The following is a 22259-nucleotide window of genomic DNA, read 5'->3' on the forward strand; positions in this document are numbered from 1 at the left end:
GTCCGAGCAGAACAGCAAAAAAAAAAAAAAAAACATTTTGACGAATTTGGATAAAAAGTACATTTGGCACGAAACCTAGTGACATTATGTGATTTTGTTTTAATTTGCATTTAAGGCATATCATCGAGTCAGTAAACAGTGAATGCCCCTCAATTTGACAGTTGGATTCAAGGAGTCGGTGTTCTTTCTGTATACCTTTATTATTTCGTTCCTACATGGCATTTCAAAAGTCTAACGAGTCAAAAGAATGATGTGCTCTCAGTCTGACGACGCGCAACGTATTTCGAGACGATGCGCCGATAAAAACAACTCAGGCTACCTTCAATCGGCCAAGCAGAGAAAACAGAGTGACAAACACTGAAGAGAGACCACACTTTTACTCAAACGAGAGCTATCAGCGCTGCTAGACCTCATAGGACGAAATGAAGTCAGTTAATGAAAGTTTACTCTCTTAAGAGCGTAAGCTCTCACTACTTTGCATTTGCCGATTTCTCGTCCGTTTCTCCGTCGCTCTCAGATTCAAGATGGTGCCCAAGTCACGGGATCATAGCTACAGCATTCAAAATATTTCTTAGCTACCACGCTACCACCCATACTGTGGAGTCCACCACCTGGTCCACCATGTGTGACGTCACTGTTCTCCAAAGCCACGTGACCTCTAGGCACCTCTGGCCTCAGACAGCTTTTTTGTTTTAAAGATAGTCCGACCCACGGCATTATCTGACTGTGCTTTATTTTCTCCTAAAGTGAGTGAAAGAACAGGGCCCTCCTCTGTTTCACCTGTGTCGCTAAAAATGTGAGAATATTACCAACTTAAGCTTTCTCACTTTTTCTCGAAGGCAGCAATAACCATCACAGATTTTGTAAAGGTAACATATAAACTATAAAATGAGACATACGTTAAGCTTATTATTTAGAAATTTCCTTACCGCGACAGGTAGGTTAAGTGCACGGCATTAATTCGTTGCGTACATGACCAGCATGCGTTTGAACATAGATGATTTTCTTTCGACGCCAAATATTTTTCAGTTACGCTTCTCTTACAATAAAACTTTGCTTAGCGCACTGCAAGCGCTTCTTTTGCATTGAAAACTAATTTTTCGTTTTTTTTTATATCTCTCTCTTTTTTTTTTTCTTTTTTTGGCGCTATTAAGCTATACCCGCACTTCGGTGGCTATGAGCAATGTAAGCTTTGGGAGCTGACTTTCTGAATCCGCTATAAATAGCTCGATTTGGTAAAAAAAAAAAAAATGCTTTAATGCTGGCAAACCACGCGCGAACAGATGAAGAGGTCGTATGAAATGTTCGACTTTTTCTTCAAGTAGAATTACTTTTGTGTTTACACTAGAGCACAAAAAAAAAACCACTAAGGTTTCATATCATGTTAGCGGTCCGTGACGATCTCAAAGAAGATAGAGACTCTTTCGTACGTAAACCACACGGTACATAGCACGAGTATAAAGAGAGATGTTGATGAAAATGAAAAAGGAAGGGGGGGGGGGGGGGGGCGAGAAATAAGAAATAATGTTCTTGTCATCACGTGCACAGCACGACTGTACTAGGCCGCTCATGGCAGCTGCCTTTTGTGGACTCCCATGCCTCTCACGTGGACGACGAGACCCGGGTGCCCCTTGAGGCGCGCTTTGCTGCTCGCGCTGATGGTGTACTTCCGGCTGTTGTGAATGATAGTGACGTCTTTCATGGAGGTACCAGCCGCCGTATGAGTGCGAGGGTCCGAGGTGTGCGCCCCTGTCAAGTACACCACGGGGCGCGGACGGGTTTTGCTTTTCGGAATGTGCGTCGTGCGAGCTGGCTGAAGCCTGTTGCTTGGCGGGAATCCCGCCGCCAGCCTCCAGCCCTGCGCCCCGGGCCGTGGAAATATTGGCCGAGGCGGTGGCATTGGCGGAGGCAGTGGTCGGATCGCTTGCGGAGGCGCCAGAAGCCACACCACACCATTGTTCTCGACCGGCTGGTCCCTGATAAACTTTTTGACTACCTTCACCTTGCTGAGCTTTCGACCTTGCATGGAGGGCCGGTTCTCGCGGCGCCAATGACGGAAGCCCATGGGTCGGTTGTAGACGTACAGTTTTTGGAAGGGCATCCTGGGAGGACCGCCCTGGGGCGCGTACAAGAAGGGCCCGCCGAAGTTAGGTTCCAGCGCGAACATGCTCGTTGCAGGCCTCGGCCTGCCGTACTGTTGTCTTCCCGAGAAGGCCATCTGCCGGATGCGATCCCACAGGTGCGCCGCAGCTGAGCGTGACTCACTGCCTGGACAGAGTGCCAGCAAACTCCAGGTCACTACGACACCCTGCAAGTCGATGCGTATCTATCAGTTGGCTGTGAGATGTAAACTCAAGCTTTATCACTCGTCTTTTCCCCCTCATACCTTCGGCCGTACTTTTCCTAAACCAAATTAGTCAATATTTTGTTAAATAAGAGCATAGCTCACACTCTTGAAATTCAGGACACAAACAAGAATTATGACTGGCTTCGTTCGATGATGATCAAAATAATGAGCACTAAACCATCCAAAATATGAAAGCGGAAACACTTATTACAAGCACTGAATTCTTACTTTATTTGACATCGCTTTTATTTGCGAGGTGAATATGGAATTTTTTTTTTAAGATTCAGTTAGGAAAATATTGGCGGAATAGTTTAAGCTACCGAGCAAAATTTCGGTTTAAAATTTCTTTTTTGCACGCGCACCGAGCAGTTAATGTTGCCATAGAATACCATTCAGGTAAATTTTCGTCAGTAGATAGTCGAAACGTGCAAGTATACCGAGAAATATCTGTAGATAAAATGGTTGTTATGGTGGACACTTACTATACACAAAAGAATTGTGTCCGTAAACACACCATTGTTGAAAATTATGCTTGCCCTCAATTTGCATGCACTTAATTGTTTCCAAACTAGATTGAAACGAAGCACTAGTTTAGTTATTCTTACTTTGTTGCTTGGGAATTTTCTCCGTGAGCCACGAATTTAAGTACTGTCTGAGTGCCTACAAGACCTCGTCCTGTCGACCGACCGCGCCTAAAGTGTGCATGTCCAAAGTGTTCATGACTTGTTTTGTGATCTGCATTTCCTGGTATGCCGTTAGTTTGATGAGTGAGCTTCGATTTTCAAAACATTACGCAAGGTTCATCAGCGCTGTAACTTTTGCTCACTATATTATAAATTGGTCGATGATACATGAGCGTTCACTGTTTGAAGAAGAAAAAAAAACATAGCTTGATGTCACACGAAAAGGCGAACTTTATCTTACTCCTTCGTGTAACAACAAGAAATCGTTTACGTAAACAATTACGCCTTACTACATAAGCCATGCCCATTTGAAGTGCATGCCTCTAGTGCAGAACCTCTCCATCGTAACCTCATCAGTTTGTACACCTCGCACTTGCTGTTAACATGAGCCTACAGCGAGCTTTAGTTTCGTGTTATTTACGTCCTTTACTAAAATTTTCGACATATTTTACTAAAGCGACGTGAAAGGTGAGATTTCAGTTTTCCCATCAGGTGCACGGTGCGATAGGTAAAACGTGAGCCCAAGTCAGCAGGCATGCAGAAGCATCAAGCTGAAGCTACATAGCGAAAGTACAGGTAATGGCTTTTAGCAGCAGCACATAAATACGACTATTTAATTAAACATGCATTAAGTTTCAAACTCAAGATACATGCAAAGACAATACGATGAGGAGAAAATGTGCAGAAATGTCATGAAACACAATTCTGATCTTTTTCGCGAAAGAAAGTGACTACTGAGGAAGATTAATTCATTACATAAATTAATCGCCGTGAATGCTTAAAATATTTGCAACTAGAAATTGAATTATCTGCGTTCTACAGCAAGTTATTCCTCGTTTTGGGCGTTTTTATTGCGATAGCAATACTGCGCCAGGTTTCGAACCGTCGCGTATCTCCGGCGAAGGTCCAGCTTGACCTTGAGCAGCCGAGGAGGAGGAGGAGGAGGAGGAGGAGGAGGAGGAGGAGGAGGAGGAGGAGGAGGAGGAGGAGGAGGAGGAGGAGACTGGTAACTTACGCTCTCGCGTCATACTTTTCAAGGATGAGCTTAAATGTCCCCACTAATGTAGCACCTTACACTGATAGGGTTTGATAGAGAAATAATGGAGCAGGCAAAAGTAGCTTCCGCCGTTGCTATCGCAATTCAACTAGGTTAACCTGAGTTAAACCAGAACTAATTTTATTTTACCTATATGTCCCTGGAAGCGCTACGGAGAAGAGGCGCCTTTGTATTATTTAATTCATTAAATATTTGCAAATGATGCTATGTATTTATGTAAAAATTTTGAGGATCACTCGTTACATAGAGCAGAAGCTTAGCATTTCGTGTCGATTAGAACACGCCGACAGTAAATTATGTAGATGTAACTTAAATATAAACCAAACTCTTCCCTTTTTTAACAGAGAAATGCTTTTTATGTGTTTCATAGATGTCGCACTTCCAGTAAACGGTATTGAACACGTGACTGGACGATCGCTGAATACAGTTGCTTTCACAAGTTCATTGGTTGCAGTGGGACCAGCATATTCAGAATACCAATAATGTGGGCGGCTTCATTTGTCTTCTTCCTCAGTCCTACAAACGACATCTTTAAAAGATTTTTGAGGAACTTCCTTTCTGTGGGAAAATGATGTAAATATATTGAATGAATATAGCAACTTAAAAACACAAAGGCAAAGTCGCAAGCATCTGGCATCCTATTTGGTGCTTTGGGGCTTAATGCGTGTGGTAGGCATAAATCAGCGCCTGCGAAGAAGAGAAATGATTATGTCGCATTTTGTGGAGCTCAGTTACGATTTCCTTCTACAATAAAAGATTCGGCACTTTAACTTGAACTTAATAATCTCGGTAACGTGTCATCGTGAAGCCACCTCATGCCGCCCCTCATCAGGAGGTAGCAACTCACCGCGGCGCTTTTGGTTAGAGTCACCTCAGTCGCAATCTGTGTCTTCTTGATATCTCCTTCTAATAGTTACCTCTGCTTTTATGGACACATTACTTTATATTTGCCTCAAATTTTTCGATGTTTTTTGAAAAGGCATCTCTCAACCTAGTGATCGGTCTGGTCACCTGCACCCATGTGCTCATTTTATCTGTGTGCAACACCAGAATACACAAATTCAGTTTCCCCCCTACATTTCGTCCCTTGACCACGCTAGCCACCCTTTGGCTCAGTGCTAAATCAGTTAACACCAGAAGAACAATTTGCTGTTTCTCTATTTCAGTCGGCAAGGCTTCTCTTCATTCCGTATCTTATAGTGAGACTTGGAGCACTTCACTTATCCAACTGATATTCGGTATTCCGACCACTTTTCCCATTTGGATCACTGTGCCATATCAGTCGTCGTGAGAAAAATCTTGCCTTCACGCAAAACCTTTGCCAATTTTACTTTGGTGGAGCACCTGTCAATGAGTCAGTGAAGAGGAATTTTGTCGCCAGGAAACAGAAGGCATCTAAATGCCGTAAAACTGTGGAAGATGTGTCACCAGAGTTGCCGGTCTTCCCCTTTAATTCATCCGTACCTCAAACATGTTAGCAAGCCCGAATAGCAGCTTGAGCTTGCTGGTTAGGCATCTTGAGGTAACAGCGCAAAACGCTCGTTGTGTCGTCTTCTAGTCCTGTGCTCCCGTCCACGTTTTGCACTGTTACCTCAAGATGCTAACAATGTGGCCCAGGACATCACTCTCTAAAATCAATCTGTTCCGAAAAGCCTAAATTTTATGATTGCTCAAATAATTTTATAAACTTTTCGAGAGCAAAACTGAGTCCCTAAGTACTCACTCTCAGTGTCTGTGCTCTCGCGAAAAATATTGAAACCTTTGAAACCTTCACCGGTGACACCTGTGGTTTCTCTAGATTATTTTTGCAGCTCCGTAAGTGCATAAGGATTACGAAAAGCGAAGTAAGATACCTTATCCATCTCGTGGGCGGAAACATGCACATGAGATGAACATCATCATCTTTAACACTACACCCTACTTAAATACTAAGCATGGGAGCTCTATCTAACATATAATACAAGCGACGGAGTCTGCCCAATCACCTGTTTTTCCTAACGCTATACATTCATTTTAGGAGAAGACGTGTCCCCCGGAACAAATGAACTAAACTGTATACTGATAGAACAAGAAAGCTACACCAGCCGCGCCGTGACAAACGTAGGGCTAAGCGCACCGGCAACGCAGAGAGCATCGTTAATCGTCTCGAGCCTCGATTCCAGCGGCGCGACGCTGCTGCTGGCCAAAAAGAACTTCGCAGTGAGGACACTGAGAGCGCGTCTTCAATATTTGAACGAAAAACAAACAAACAAACATGCGTGACGTTCATCAGTGAGCGTGCGATGGCGGCTCGAGCGCCAGTGCACTTTTGTCATGCGACCACATGCCCAGCTCGCCTCCTTCCGATAGTGAAACCACTGTCACCCAGATGCAGACTGAGTTTGCAGGCTTCTTTCAGCAACGTAGGGGCTAGTTGTACTGTGAAGCTATCCTCTGCACTGAGCGTGTGCACTGGACTGTTCAAGCGGTTTTGTTCTTCATATTCCATCAAGTGGCTACGAATCCAGAATCAACAATACTTTTGCCGCAGTCCCCGTACGGAGAAGCAAGCAGCTATCATACTAGAGGCGAGTGTGAAGGGTACTGCAAGCATTATTTAAAGTGTCCCATAAGCCTGTATTTTCTCCTCTATTCATAAACATGGTATATGGTTACATACCTTATATTACGCAGCTTGCCGGAAGCGTTTGGCGTGGTTGCAAGCGCCTATTCCTATTCAATTCCTATTTCCTATTCAATTAATTCCACCGTTCTGATAAGCTATAGCGTATTCAGCAACCATAAAATTTGAGCGAATTTCATCTGAAGAGGGGTACTACATGAGATGCAATATAAGGTTTTGAAAATCTAAAGGCGCACAAAATAAAGGTATACAGTGTTAGATTTCAATTACATCCATATTATTCCTACCGTGAGCTTATTACGCAAATATTTATACTAGATTGTGTCGCCATCTTCACATTTGTCATTGTCATCAGCCTGCAGGGGCAGGGAAAATGCTCTCCCATAACCCACAAATTGATCCGTTCCTTTAGCAGTACTCTTTAGCCAAGTACCATTAAACCGGTATAGTGAACTCATTTATGCTAGCTAAGATTTAGTGGCAAGGTATAAAGGAAAGTCATCAAATAATTCTTCCTTTGTTTGCGATCAGATGCAAAGCATTATGCTAAAGACATGAAGCAGTAAGTTCGGTATGCATAACGAAGTTGTCAAGCACAAAAGATACGCAAACAAGCCTGAAGCGACAGTGTCAGAAAAAAAAGGCATCCGTACTCAACGTTGCTCTCTGATAATCTCTGCATTTAGATTTTCGTTGAAGTTCGGTGACTCAACCATACCTCCTTTCATGCACCTCCAACGGTTTAAGCCTTGCTTAAGTGAGCGTCGTGGGCCTCATGCGATTACATTGATTTGATGAAATAAAGAAAACTTTGACAATTGCGCTCGGCGCACCTGCTATACCGGTTTATTTGGTCCTCGCAATAGTCAGATGATTATTGACAATACATAGTCTGAGACACCCTTCATAAACGCGTTGTTCACACACGTAGCAGCCTTATTTTATTTAGATATATCTAGATATAGCTAGACTCTTGTACTGCTTCGTACGTGGTTGACGTGATGTGGCACAAGGCACGTTCGACTATAAAAGTTCTTGAAGCTCTCGCTGGTATGTCCGCACTCATTGAAGCCAGTAAGAAAGCGAAGAGGCCCTCACGAGGGAAATTGCAGGCGAACTCGAGCCAGTGCAGAAAGCTATGAAATGCATTGTAATATTTAGGAACTTAAGGCCGATATAGTTGAAATGAAAAAGAGACTTATGAGTGTAAAAAATTGAAAAAGAAATAAAGGAAGAGGAGCGTTGCATTAAGAAATAACCAGAGGAGATCAAAATATAAGTGAAAGTGATTGACATTAAACAGTACAGCAGAAGTAGTAACCGGCAAATCAAGGGAATTCTTATGGTCTAAGATGAATACCTTGTTTCCATATTGCATGAAGTTTCGCGCCCGCTGCAAACTGAAATCAACGACAGTAACATTGAGGTCGTTCATCGAGCCGGATGTCATGGCCAAACTTTCTTATTTTACTGTCATACTGCAAGATCCAAAATGCTGAAAAAAGTTAAAACTCAGTGACTAAAGACACCACATTTGCAATTCATGGGCACATTGCTCACTCAGAGCTGCCGGTCAGTGTCCACCTCACGTGGTAACGCATATAGTAGAAAAAAAAAAAAGAAAAAAACGTTTCTTCGTGCTTTGCGACACAGCCTGATGGGTTTTTTTGTATGACATGAACTTATACGCCAGCCCCGTTAAAACCAGCGTACACTTCGCGATCTAAGTGCGGTCTGCTTGAACTCCACGCTTTTGTTAAATCACCATGATTCTTAAATTAGAAGACACATTGCATATCCTTTAGCATAGTGAAGCAGAAAACTGAGGCACCTGCACGTCGCCTGTATTAGGTAGACCGTACACATGCCTCCAGTCTTCGTCTTCTACAGCACAATTCAAGGTGAGTGCATCGTCAAAACATTTCGAATTAGGCGGCATCAAGGAACGCAACATTTCTCTTATTTTCTCTGAAAAACTACCGCCGCTAAGAAGGATGCAAATGGCACACAGTATTTGCACTGCATCACAGCGTGCCATGAAGCAACACTTTGGAGAAACTGACATATTGGAACTGCACAGGAACGTCAGTTCTGATTCATCAAAATACGACGTGATTGTCGAGCTCATGGGAATAAGTGCGACTACGCTCACCTATGAATGAAAAGTAACTTGCGTTATTGCTCAGGGGATAGATTATGCGTCAGGGTTTAATAAAATGAAAACAAAACACTTCTAGCTGAAGAAGTGTCTGTAGAAACATAATTATAGAGCACCTGAAGAATATCTTAAAAATGTACAGCTACGCTTACTTTCGCGCCCCATTTTGTGTCAGCAGGGACGACGTCAATGCTGGTATTGCAAGCCGCCACCGCAAGAATGGGTGAGGGTGTCTGTCGGCGCTGTCGTGACAAACGTGGCCTCTGTAGTTGCCCTTGCCGCCATGGTTCACCGAATGTGGGGCATGAGCACTATTTTGAGTGCGCAAGATCCGCCGCCTTAATGGCTGCATCTCTGCACGAACGCAGTTTTTCGTTTTAATATTCCACATTGTCCAAGTACATCTGATAACGCCATGCTCTTCAGTCTGTACGTTAAGCGAAATTGAATGAAAAATTTAAGGTTTTTTTGGTATTGTTGATTTTTATTTTACGGGGGGGGGGGGGGGGAGGTTAAAGCTTTCCAATAGTTTCTAGCACAGCTAAAATTTACAGACGACAAAGGAAGAGCACACAAATGAATACTCCATCCTTGTGCTGTCGGTCCTATGCGTGCCGGTAGTTTTGCTGTGGCGGATCAAACACCCCCGTATCTGAGCGTGGATAAGTACCGCTATTTCACACGCACAATTCGTACCTTTAACACAAAGTCATTCATGAGTTCGATCGTACATACCTTATGCTTATACGCAGACAGAAGTCGGTAGCCTGATAAGGGTATTTTAAGGGTAGTGCAAGGAGTGCTCATTGTTGTGCAGGTAAAACAAAATGACCATTCATAGAATTTAGGTAATAGCCTGTAAGTACCGCAATGCTCGAAGGAAAAGGAGGTTTGCAGTCAGTATACGAAAGTTCGCATCTGGATGCAATAACAAAAAAACACAGATGAAAAAAAAATGACTGCACGTCTGAGTGATGTTTCTGAAGCCATCAGATTTTTTTTTTTTTGTCAGCACTTTCACTACCAATCTTGTCGCAAACTTTCACTAGTTTCATAAATTACAAAACTATTAAAGAGAACACAAAATTTTAACTATCGCTGTCATCAACTGCCCTTCGTTGCGTAAGAAGTGGCGGTAATGTACAATCTGTGCTTAGGCATGGCATACCTAACAGCATCGCAAAACTTTATGTAAAAACGCAATTTCCTACTATTTCTGTGCGTACAAGAGCTCTATGACATAGCGAGAGTAGACCGAATGTGAACGTATGCATGGCGGAAAATAATTATTATTGGCAAGTTTCGTTTTCCCCAAGAACGCGAAATAATAGTGAGCTCTAGACGACGGCCACTTTCCTCCACCGTCTCTGCATTTATTTTTATCCCATGAATCGAAAAATTAAAAGAAGAAAAGTGCCAGAAACCTAACACAGAAGAAGAAGAAAGCTTTGTTGCGCACACGAGTGAAATGTTTAGTTCGGGTAGCGTTGCTACGTCCAGCAAGTGCAATGGTCTGAATATTTCATGTTCAGTTCCTTAGGGCACATCCACGGCTGCGTTTCTGGCCTGCACAGTTGCATATATTCTAACAAACTGCAGCTGAAATTTGGCATTACTCAAGCGCGACATCAACAGCATGCCGGTTCAGACCGGCCACCTGAAAACAAGGTTAGTTAGTCAAAGTAGTGCGGTATGCGACATGCAGAACAAACTCGGTCGTCACTTACCCACAGAGGCCTCATCTTCGCGCCCACAGCTGTTGCGCGCGGGCCTCTCGTGAAGGCCTCTGGCCCGCCGCAGTGTCTCGTGGAAATCTGAGGCGCTCCCCATCAACGTGACGTCTCCCTTACCCGGCGTGCCTCCAAGCGAGGTATTGAAGGGATTCAGTCAAACGTGCACACTTCCTTCATTCCTCACGCATGTGCCGCGCTTGTTCAACGCGCCGCTCTTCCTGATGCTACGCCGCCCCGCGCTTTGCGCATGTTTTTTTTTTTTTTGCGCCTTTTTTTTTTTTTTTTGTTACGGTGTCACCTCGAATGCATAATATAGCAGAGGCAAACTGAGCCGGACAGTTGTGATGCACCGCCACTTCCAGGGCGGAGCGCGAAAACTCGAGGATGGCGCGTGCTCGTCGCTTTCTTCCTTCGCACTCGGCGCAAGCTAATGGCTGAGAGTGGTTTCGGACCAAACGAGAAACATCTGTGAAAAATGAGAAAAACAGGGTATTAGAAGCCTCCCTTTTCGGAAACAGCTGCTCCAGTTTTTGCTTACATATGTGTTGTAAGTCATCTCCACAGACGTCTGCGTTCGCTTTCGTTGACTTGGAACGTGGGTACTGCAAGCTGGGCGCATTGCGCAACGACCTGAGCTCGAAGGTCTCGCCGCCCGATTGCTAGTGTACTCTCCTGCGTCATCGTGGCTCAAGTGATGTCGCCGGCGCCCAATTTTAGCTTTGATATGTCCGTGTCGATTATTACCGGAGGTTATGAGTCAATGCCGGGCCGTATATATATATATATATATATATATATATATATATATATATATATATATATATATATATATATATATATATTAGAATGTTACGACAAGCGCAACTGTGCCTTTTCAAAGTTTATTTCGCCGGCAGTTTTGATGATGGTATTCCTTCCTTCGACAGGGTAGCTTTTTACAATAATGAAGTTTCGTTATCATCGGCTTGAAGAACGACGAGGAGGTGTGACCCTGCCCACGTGGCCTACTACAGAGTGGCGGTGAGACCATACATAGCATGCCAAAACCAGGTGCGGCATGTTATATGGTCTCGCCTAACCGTCTCCCTCTTTTTTTTTTTTTTTTGTTCGCTTCCCTCTTCAAAGCCTTCCGGAATAGTCAATGATCGAGTATTCTTAGCACGATCAAATCGGCCATTGTCTACTTTTGACCCTGAAGCAGCAACGCTTTAAGCCAGTAGCTTGCTCCAGGGCACACCTGAGCGGCTGAAAAAGGTGACATATAGCGTCTTTTTTACCCGTTTACAAATTTGTATTGTAACGCCATATCCTTAAAAGCCGGGGGCATGGGAAGCGAAAAGCGAAAAATCACGGGTAAGCCTATTGCAGGTGATGATTGCCAGTGACCAGGCCCCGCACTGACTGGTCGTCGAGTTGCGTGACGTCACGAAACTGCATTACGTAATTGAAATGCCAGGCATTGCCATCTGGCCTTCGAGATTATAGGGTGAAACCGGAGTGCAGCATTCCAGGAGCCTTGAATCCCCAGTTAGGCTCATGCCCTTAGGTCACGCAGGCACATTCGTATGGCTTCGTTATAGAGGCTCTTTATATCTACGTCGCGAGAGCGCTTTCACCCAATGGGGTGCCGTATGTCTCTGCACTACTGTGCGTGTATTGAATTATAGAAGCGCAATAAAATGAGTACTAATTAAGCTAGCAGGAAAATGAGTGCACATAAACTAGGATCTCAAGAGGAGCCAGAAAACGGGAGCTATTAACGCTGCCGCATCATAACCTTAAATATGCAGCTAAACTGACCCCTCCCCCCACACAATTTTTAAGAACTGTATACGAGAGATGCTCCCGTGCGGTCTGTGCATACGGCCTTTAGAACAAGGCGGATATGACGTACGTGATGGAGCTTGACGATTAGACAGTCCCTTAGCAGTGATAATCAATTCGCTTTTATTTTTGTCTGTCTGTCTGTCTGTCTGTCTGTCTGTCTGTCTGTCTGTCTGTCTGTCTGTCTGTCTGTCTGTCTGTCTGTCTGTCTGTCTGTCTGTCTGTCTGTCTGTCTGTCTGTCTGTCTGTCTGTCTGTCTGTCTGTCTGTCTGTCTGTCTGTCTGTCTGTCTGTCTGTCTGTCTGTCTGTCTGTCTGTCTGTCTGTCTGTCTGTCTGTCTGTCTGTCTGTCTGTCTGTCTGTCTGTCTGTCTGTCTGTCTGTCTGTCTGTCTGTCTGTCTGTCTGTCTGTCTGTCTGTCTGTCTGTCTGTCTGTCTGTCTGTCTGTCTGTCTGTCTGTCTGTCTGTCTGTCTGTCTGTCTGTCTGTCTGTCTGTCTGTCTGTCTGTCTGTCTGTCTGTCTGTCTGTCTGTCTGTCTGTCTGTCTGTCTGTCTGTCTGTCTGTCTGTCTGTCTGTCTGTCTGTCTGTCTGTCTGTCTGTCTGTCTGTCTGTCTGTCTGTCTGTCTGTCTGTCTGTCTGTCTGTCTGTCTGTCTGTCTGTCTGTCTGTCTGTCTGTCTGTCTGTCTGTCTGTCTGTCTGTCTGTCTGTCTGTCTGTCTGTCTGTCTGTCTGTCTGTCTGTCTGTCTGTCTGTCTGTCTGTCTGTCTGTCTGTCTGTCTGTCTGTCTGTCTGTCTGTCTGTCTGTCTGTCTGTCTGTCTGTCTGTCTGTCTGTCTGTCTGTCTGTCTGTCTGTCTGTCTGTCTGTCTGTCTGTCTGTCTGTCTGTCTGTCTGTCTGTCTGTCTGTCTGTCTGTCTGTCTGTCTGTCTGTCTGTCTGTCTGTCTGTCTGTCTGTCTGTCTGTCTGTCTGTCTGTCTGTCTGTCTGTCTGTCTGTCTGTCTGTCTGTCTGTCTGTCTGTCTGTCTGTCTGTCTGTCTGTCTGTCTGTCTGTCTGTCTGTCTGTCTGTCTGTCTGTCTGTCTGTCTGTCTGTCTGTCTGTCTCTCTCTCTCTCTCTCTCTCTCTCTCTCTCTCTCTCTCTCTCTCTCTCTCTCTCTATCTCTCTCTCTCTATCTCTCTCTCTCTCTCTCTCTGTTTGTTTGTTTGGTTTAGTTGTGAGGGGGATATTAATCCGCCAAAATGAAGGCCTTCAGCATGACAGACGAACCCCGTTTTAAAATCTTCTTTACCGACAATATGATACAAAATTTCGAATGTCAAAAATGGTGATTAGAAAGCTTGTTGGGCTGGCTTTCCGGCAATGCGCATTCAGAAAAAGTCGTCTAACGCATGTTTCTTGTGCATTAAATACAGACGTCGTTTGTGTATTTAGTACCACACGTAACCAGGTTATTATAATATTATGCAGTGCAGGAAAGGCACCTGAATTAGCTTTCAAATGCGTATTTTTGACGCCTCATATTTCGTATACACTGCTGATTAGGAAATTTCAAGAACTGGGTATACACCATGTTTGTTGATGTCCTTCAATTTTGCTAATAACATTAGAAATCAAAAATAAAGTTGAATAAAAAGTATATAATCGTATATTTATCAAGCTTAGTTGTGTACATGATGTCCGCTTCCCCTGCAAAGACCACGCGGACATACGTCTAGTAGTATGTTTGTCTGATTGCTAATTGCTGTCTAAAGCTTGAGTTATGATGAGGACGATCAGGTTATGACTAGGATAGCCAGTTGTTGTCGGGATGATCATTTCTATCACACTGAAATATTTGTGCGCCTAGGGGCGGTGAATAAGACTATGTGCCACACGGCATGGCCACTGCAACTGCTCGGCACTGGCGCCCTCATTATAGGTCCCGTTCCCATCATTCGAGGTCCGCAGATGCACGCGATATCTTTAGATTGTTTCGGTCACGTGGCGGAATTAAAAGCTGAATGAAGCAAAAAAAAAGAGATTCCTGGACTGCCAAAAAAAATAAGGGCTCAAAGCGTTAGCGAACGAAAGGCGCTACCGAAGACTGCTCAAAACCTCATCAAATCATAGTATGCTGTCATCTTTGACACGCGGTCCGCTTTGCTGTATTTACGTCACTCATTGAATCTATTGATTTTCGATAATTGCTACGAGGGTGCTTCATTTCTTTCAGATTACGCCTTCCGGCTTTCTTATACTGTACGCCTCACTTACGGCAAATTCCTTTTGTATCTATATACATAAAAACTAGCCCGCCTAAAGTCTTACAGCGGCAAGTTTCGGGGCCTGTGTCATGAAGGAGGAAAGCTCGTGAAGTTGTTTGTCCCCAAAAAAGAGGCTGCGCGGTAAAATCGGTCGGTGACCTTGTTTTGTCGTGGTAAAACACTCTGCAGCTCATTTGACTAACCGCATATATGCCGGGTTCTCCTAGCTTCTTCTCCGAAATGATTTAGCATATCGCAATAAACAAACCTGCAAAGGAAACCCCCGCACGAGGAATCTCGGAAACAAACACAGCAACGTGCACTTTAGGAAAACTCGATGCTCTTCTTACGCTGTGGAAATGCAGTTTCGGTAGGCAGAATGTCTGCTTAGGCAGGCTCCTTCGGGAGACGAAGAGACCGTCCATAGCTGAGTTCAACTTCACGGATTCTAAACAGGCTGCACAACACAGCACACAACACCGCTGCTTGTCACATGGACCTGCTGTAGGCCGCTACGAGACAACTGCTCAGAGTGATCGCAACCAGCAATGACTTTTTATAATTACTTCGTATAGTCAGTCCAAAGGGCTTGTCAAATATGCTTCGCATAAATAGGTAATTAACTTGAATTAAATAGGTAACTATATTGTAGTGCATTGATTAAAACAAAAAAAAAGCGAAACAAAACAGTTGACACAAGCTTTTGAAGCTTGAACCGGCCATCTGAACAAAGTGTGACAAGCTGACAGTAACAAGACGAAATGTAAAGGCGACCTGGGCCAATTAGAATGGCACCCACAACATGATTGTGTTCCCGCCCCATTCTTACACCGCGATCGACAGGGGCTTATTCGAACAAAATCATGTAGCGCGCGACATCCTCGTAAGCCTGCTCCTATCGGCTTTGTGAAATAGCTCAGAGGTAGATATGGTCCTGACGCTCAGGCTAGTTCGAACTCGGGCTCCACTTGGTACAGTGATTTTCGGATTGAACAAAGTAAAGGGAAAACAAGCAGGTTTGTTGGCACACGCAATAAAATTTATTTACGTAACTAAAAGATTTGAAGAGCAAAATGTCCAGAGCTAAGAGTTCATTGCGAGGAGTGTCCGGATGAACATTTCCTAAGGCCTGCTTTCTCACTAAGCATTGTCCATGAACCACTCAGGTCCAGCTCCTCACTGAAGACGCTAGCCAATCAAACACAGGGTACATTCCTCCAAGCGAGCAGCCAATCAAACACATCACTGCACAGAAAGTATAATGCAAGGGCTATAGCAGTAGTGTTGCACGCATTGCCGTGTGTCACACTGTGGGAACGGCCAGGAGGGAAGGAGCTCCGCTACTTGCTCCTGTACAGCGGCCACCCCGATGCAGACGGATTCCGCTCAGAAGCACATGCGATGCGTGCTGTGCCACGGGCGCCGGCTAGCAACAATGGCGTGTTTTCTACTGTACAACACGGCTCCTAATGAATGCGTATGACGGTTTATATCGTCTGACCCCTTTCTTCTCACTAACGGTCGCCCCCTCCTCATTCGGAAAGCTTGTCGCCGTCATTGGGTGCCCCTCTCCTGGAAGGATTTATACATCGACTCGAGCAAAGCGTGGGAAGAGCTCGTATGCCCTTAACTTCTTGGCGCGAGACCTTGGTTTTGTTCGATCTCCGGCTAGTCAGACAGCGCGCCGACAGCCACTTCAGCTATAGCAACAGTTCCCAGGTTCGAACTCAGACACGGAATCCCAATTTCGATGGAGGTGCTCGAATGCTGTACAATGCAAGTACACATTAGAGATCGTCCAGTGGTTCAAATTAACCAGGAGCCTGTCACTGTGGCGTCTCTCATATGAATGGCTTAGTGATGCATAGCCTCACATGCTGATACCTCCAGTGCAGGGGATGCCTCTTATCAGAGTGTAAAGGTACTCTGCCCTACCCGAATTTTTGAAGCAACATTCTTTTTCATTCAGATTCCTTTCGGCCTTTGTCACCACGCCCTTGTTTTTTCCCCGATCAAGAACAAAGCACGGCTGGTGGCCAAACTGAAATGAGCTTGTATAGGGGAAAAAAATGTTGCCTTATGTGGGGGCCTAAGGCATTTGACAGCTTCTGATTTGAACAAACGTTTATACTGTAACAAGTTATTTCTGAAGCAAGCTAATGTGCAGCATGATAGTTACAGAGACGCTCGCAAAAAGAAAGAAAAAAAAAACACTTCATTTCATCTGATTTGTCTTCATTTGTTTTAACAGCTACGGCTCGTAGCCAGGTTTTAAGGGATTATAAATGTGTTTAAATGTCTACACTAACTGCAGTCTATTTCTTAAAGTACTGTTTAAGAAGTCTACATTTTTTTACCCACCAGACCAATTCCAATATTACAGCAAGGGGTAACAAAGTGCAACGAAAATGTACTACACAGGTAAATTGCTAATTAATAAATGCCCGAAATAGAAATAACATTACAAAACTGCTGAAAGCCTGAAACCATTTCGTTATCTACAATGTTAACTGCCGGCGATGAGAGGCCCTTTCAATCGCGCTAATTCTTCAGAAAGAAAAGACGATTTACTGAAGTTATTTGTCGCATCTGAAATCTCGTCCTTTGAATTCATGTTCGACAAGCTCAGAAGTATAATGTGGCAGAAAAATATACTTCGGGGGTTGATTTCTGACCCGAGTGTGATAAATATAACTCGGTAGTATGCCCGGACAAGGTCTTGAACTGCAGAGAATCAACTTCATTCGGTCGTTGGTTCGCGCTATATACGGCTTTCAGGGCTATTCTGGAGCCTGAGGCTGAGAGCTATAAAGAGGTCTAGCGAACGCTTCTTATGCTTCTTGGTAAAGCGTTTAAGTGCTTGTTGGGCAGGTTGGCTCGTAAAAAGTTTTAAATGATCTTCAAATTAAAACAAAATTGCAAGTCGTGATCGCAAGAGCAAGGTTTGAATGTGTTAGCAAATAGTTCACAACACCTATAACCGATTGGATATTTTTCAACCCACTGCAAACACATTTTGTTGGTCAAATTGCAAAGACCCTATTTTATTCGCTCTCAACTACTATTGAACTACAAGTACGATCACCGTCTTCTTCACTATATTGTTGTTAATATCCTTTTGCGTCTTTAATTTGCATTCACCCCAACAAGCACCGTCTTTTGGTCCGTTTGCTTGTGGGGTTTAACGTCCCAAAGCGACTCAGGCTATGAGCGACGCCGTAGTGGAGGACTGCGGAAATCTCGACCACCTGGGGTTCTTTAACGTTCACTGACATCGCACAGCACACGGGCGCCTTGCTTTTTGCCCCACATAAAAGCGGCTGCCGAGGCCGGGATTCGATCCTTGCATCCTTGGGAACAGTAGTCGAGCGCCGTAACCACTGCACCACCACGGCGGGCGTCTTTTGGTCCGTTCAATTGGTTGTAATGCCTCTATTTCCTCCGTATCATCATCTCTTTATCACCTTATCACTTTCTATCACCATCTGAACACCCATGTTATCACTTTCTAAAATATCATCTGATGTCGCGTTTCTATCGCTCATTAACACACACAAACTAGCTTGATGTCTGTCCTTCGTTACTCTGTTACGTCTGTCCTTCGAGTAGCTTCGAGTAGCCTTGGCTATGGTTGGAGTTTTCGGTTTTTATCTTCTGAGAATTCGGCCAACTTTTTTCGGTGTTTATTTGGAAACACAACATCCCGTTTTTTTCGGTTAATATTATTTTCTTCTGAAGAAATATCTTTTTTTTCCGGTGAGATAAGTTGAGGCATACTCGTACTGTTAAAAGTGGCGTAGTGTTAATTGTGGCTTTTCTTTCTTGCATGTTGTTTTATGCACTTTTATTTAATGTACAGTTGGTCATATATACAGCTAGGCTACTGGAAGCAAATGCTATTGCCATGATGAAAATAGCGTTATGACAAAACGCATATGTAAAAGAAACTCACACGTTAGACAAAGGAGCAAACTTATGCCTTGTGTCCCTTTGTCTAACGTGTGAATTTGTTTTACATATGCGTTTTGTCGTAACTTGTGGCAAACGTTTCGATTAAAAACAAAACCAAAACACAAAAACAAAGGAGCAACTGAATTTATTACGATCAAATGTTAGCATCAACCAAATCCCTCAATCCCATTCGTGAGTCCATGAACAATGCCTCAAAATTCTGGACCGCTGTACATAAACCAACGATCCCACTGTCTCACATTATGTCCCTGAATTGAACACTTGTAATTGTCTACCCGTCATCGAGAGTTCACGATGTGCATGAAGAGGTACGAACTTTTTACGGTTTTAATCGAACCTTTTAAAATGTCTCCGGCGTACCTTAATCGGTGTTTTTCGGTTTAAATCGAAAAGTCCGACCCATGAGGCTCCATACTCGCTTCTCACTAGGAACTCCTGGGCTCTAAAACTTCTTTGGCGCATGAGGACCAGAGGCAGCTCGCAGAAACTGCTCATCGCGCACAGTAATGCTAGTGCATTGAAACACGAACTGGGTAGATGTCTTAATGCATTCCTTAAATCCGAACCGTAATCGGAAGAATAGCGCGGACAGTGTACTTTGTCAGAGCACATTTTTCATCTATACCTGACTGATATTGACAGCTGGCTCCCGTGGTAGCCTAAAACACATGCAGGGGTGCAAGAGGAGCGGTCGCTAGCAATTGGCCACGGGATAACCTCTCTTGTCGTTCTCCTCTCCTTTTGTTCTTGCTCTTCACAGGCAGGTTCCAAGCGAGCGCAGGTGATGACGAAGGTGTATACGGGTAGCTGGGCGAGGAAGACGACGTTGGCTGGTGCCTTGATCACCACGGAACCGCAACGACAGTCACCGCCTTTGCAATGGTTTCGCCAACGAGCAGCGTAGGTTGCATTTTATCATCTTCTGCGGTAGCCAAACTAAGTCCACTCCAAGAAAAAAAACCTATTTCTTATACCTGCAATCAATGCTACAATATGACAGATGTGGCCAACTGGCCGCGTACTTTTTTATCTACCCGCTTCACTCTCTCTGCGACCTTCTGTCACCTTCACTCTCTGCGAACTCCTGCTACAAATCTGCTCCGCTTACAAGGGTACCATCTCATGCCCTGTCGAAGATCATTTCTTCTTCAAGGTTTAAGCTAGAAGGACATTTAGTAGCCCTCTTTAAACTCCGCCACCTTCGTGGTACAGTGGTTACGGCGATAAACCGCTGAACGCAAGGACGCGCGACCAAATCCCGACCGCGCGGGGGCCGATTTTTGATGGAGGCGAAGAGTAAGGCGCCAATGTACTGTGTGATCTCTTAAGTGTACGTTAAATAACCCCAGGTGATCGAAATTAACGCAGCAAACCACTATGGCTTACCTTATAGCCTGGGTCACATTGGGGCGTTAAACCCCATAAACCAAACGAAACCCTAAACTCCATTCGGATGGAGAAGTTCGAGAACGCTTCCGTGAACGTACTCGTTGGAGCGTGCGGCGTTGTCCGTTAGGGTGAGCTATAAAAAATACTAAAGATAGGGTCTAGTTACACCGAACAATTATTTAACAGTATCACACGAGAGAGTGTGGCCAGTGGCGAAGTGAAGCGATGAAACTGCATGCATACGCAGGTGCGGGCAAACTTCGCATAGTTTTAGAGAGTAGCTTCTGTTACTCGCGGTGTAACTTCGAACCGTGTCCTTATTAGGTACAGGTGTCCGCCGAAAATTGAGACAGATACTAAGCCTTTCATTTTCCTCAAAACCAAATTTAAAAAAACACAACACTGGAATGAAAAGGCGATCTGACCTTGACATAAGTGTAGGTGTCCACCCAAAAGTGACATAGATATTGCGTCTTCCGTTCTGTCGAAACCAACTTAAAGAAGAAAAAAAAACATTAAAAACCCGCGAAATGAAAAGGTGATGATGAAAATGATATCGCGTCCGCTCTTGACTCAAAGCTTGAGCGTCCTCCTAATTCAAGCCGTCAAACTGGGTCGATTACACTTGTCAAGATCGCGTGAACGATTCTGTGCAGAGGAAGTGAACTTGACTTAAAAGGCAGGCCCGGATTTTTAGTGGTAATACTTGCGCTCTAGCACAACAGTGAAGCCATGTGAACCGCAGAGGCATAAGCGCACTGCCTTGAACAAAGATATTGCGTTAAGATTTCCCATAATTTTCTTCGCAGCGCACTGCTCGAGCGCTTTAGACAAGCGTGATCGGATTTTCACAGCCTTACTGAACTATGCAAACCATGCTTAACAAATATTTCACTCATATCGCTACAGGTTAAAACTATGCTCACAGCCCGCGAATTTTTCAGCCTATATTTCCGCTGTGCTTTGTCACAGAACGCTGGGCAGTTGCTTTTGTTTGACACTCTGGTGATACTTTAATGAACCGGATGGGCATATACGCCCTTGAAGCCGATCAGAATTGAACATCGCCGGCGAAATGATACCAAAATGTGATGCCATGGAACCACAAAACAGCTAACGGTGCCAGCGTAAACGATGCATGTGAGAGCGCAGCTGGAAAGCTCCTATGGTGAGTAGGTAATCGTGGCACTACTCGAACGTTCTAGCGTCAGTTGAACAATAGCTCATTTGGTTTTATTTGTTTGGCTTTCCGTGCTACTTTAGTGAAACTGAGTTGTTATCGAAACCTGTATATCCTCTCCCCGGGCCTGTCTCGTCGTTCAGTTCAGAACAGTTCAGTTGAATTCATTTCAGCTAAACATAAAAGTCAGGTCAACCGCGATGGTGCCAAATGGGTTAGCGCGTAAGTTCAAGGCCCACGCGTACTACTTATCACGCTCAGTCAAGGAAAGACTGTTCAAAGACGCTGTGAATTTTAGTGATCGCTAATTGCGCCATTACGACGCTTCAGTTTTCACCAGCAAGCGGTTTCATCTCTGGTGAAGACTACGCCTGCGTCAGCTCATTAACACATGAACCTATGCGACCGCATATGGCTCATTTATATCAACTTCTAACAAATCAGCAGCATTGATTGTCATCATCACGTCGTGTAAAACACAGCCCCCGGCAGCCGTAAACTATGATTTAATTGACAGGGTATCCCACGTATACCAACTATATGCGAGCGAAGGCTTCGAGAAAAAGTTATGAGATTGCTGGAATAAAATTTAATAAGCATGTAGCATTGTTCCGTCGCCAGTCAAAGGTAGAAGCTTTTATTTGCATTAATTTGTCGTTGGCTGAAATTATTTTTGACTCGACCTGGAAAATCTGAAATGACCACAGCCGTAGTGCTTTTCTCCTTAGCAACCAGTGTGTGTGAAGCGCCCACGGACTTTATTTCCTGTGGACAGGACAAACTAAAAGTCACGGATATGTTCTCAAGCACTAAACAACTTTGTCAGCAACTCTACGCGAGCTCATGCTGAAAGTCACGGATATGTTGTCAAGCACTAAGTAACTTTGCCAGCGACTCTACGCGAGCTCATGCTCACCCGGCCTCGCTTCGTCTAAAAAGGAGCACCGGGCCGCTGCTTTGGGCATCCTAAAGGGTTTCCTTGAGACCGCGGAAAGAATGTCCAATTTATTGCTACACTTATAAAAACTTTTCTTGCGACGGCTTGAAATATTCAAAT

The 22259-nt window shown here is 44.4% G+C and overlaps 1 protein-coding gene across 1 annotated transcript; it reads right to left on the reverse strand.

Annotated features, from left to right (window-relative positions):
* Window positions 1-1567: 1567 nt before the first annotated feature.
* On the reverse strand, window positions 1568-10610 carry LOC146201974 (uncharacterized). Its single transcript, XM_084599873.1, has 2 exons — window positions 10596-10610; window positions 1568-2308 (listed from the first exon to the last, which is right to left on the reverse strand). The coding sequence occupies exons 1-2, from the start codon at window positions 10608-10610 to the stop codon at window positions 1568-1570; spliced, it is 756 nt and encodes a 251-aa protein (XP_084455999.1).
* Between the last annotated feature and the right edge of the window lie 11649 nt (window positions 10611-22259).

Source organism: Amblyomma maculatum, chromosome 1 (genome assembly GCF_055883805.1).
Source record: "Amblyomma maculatum isolate TAMU_Amacu chromosome 1, ASM5588380v1, whole genome shotgun sequence".
NCBI classification, from domain to species: Eukaryota; Metazoa; Arthropoda; class Arachnida; order Ixodida; family Ixodidae; genus Amblyomma; species Amblyomma maculatum.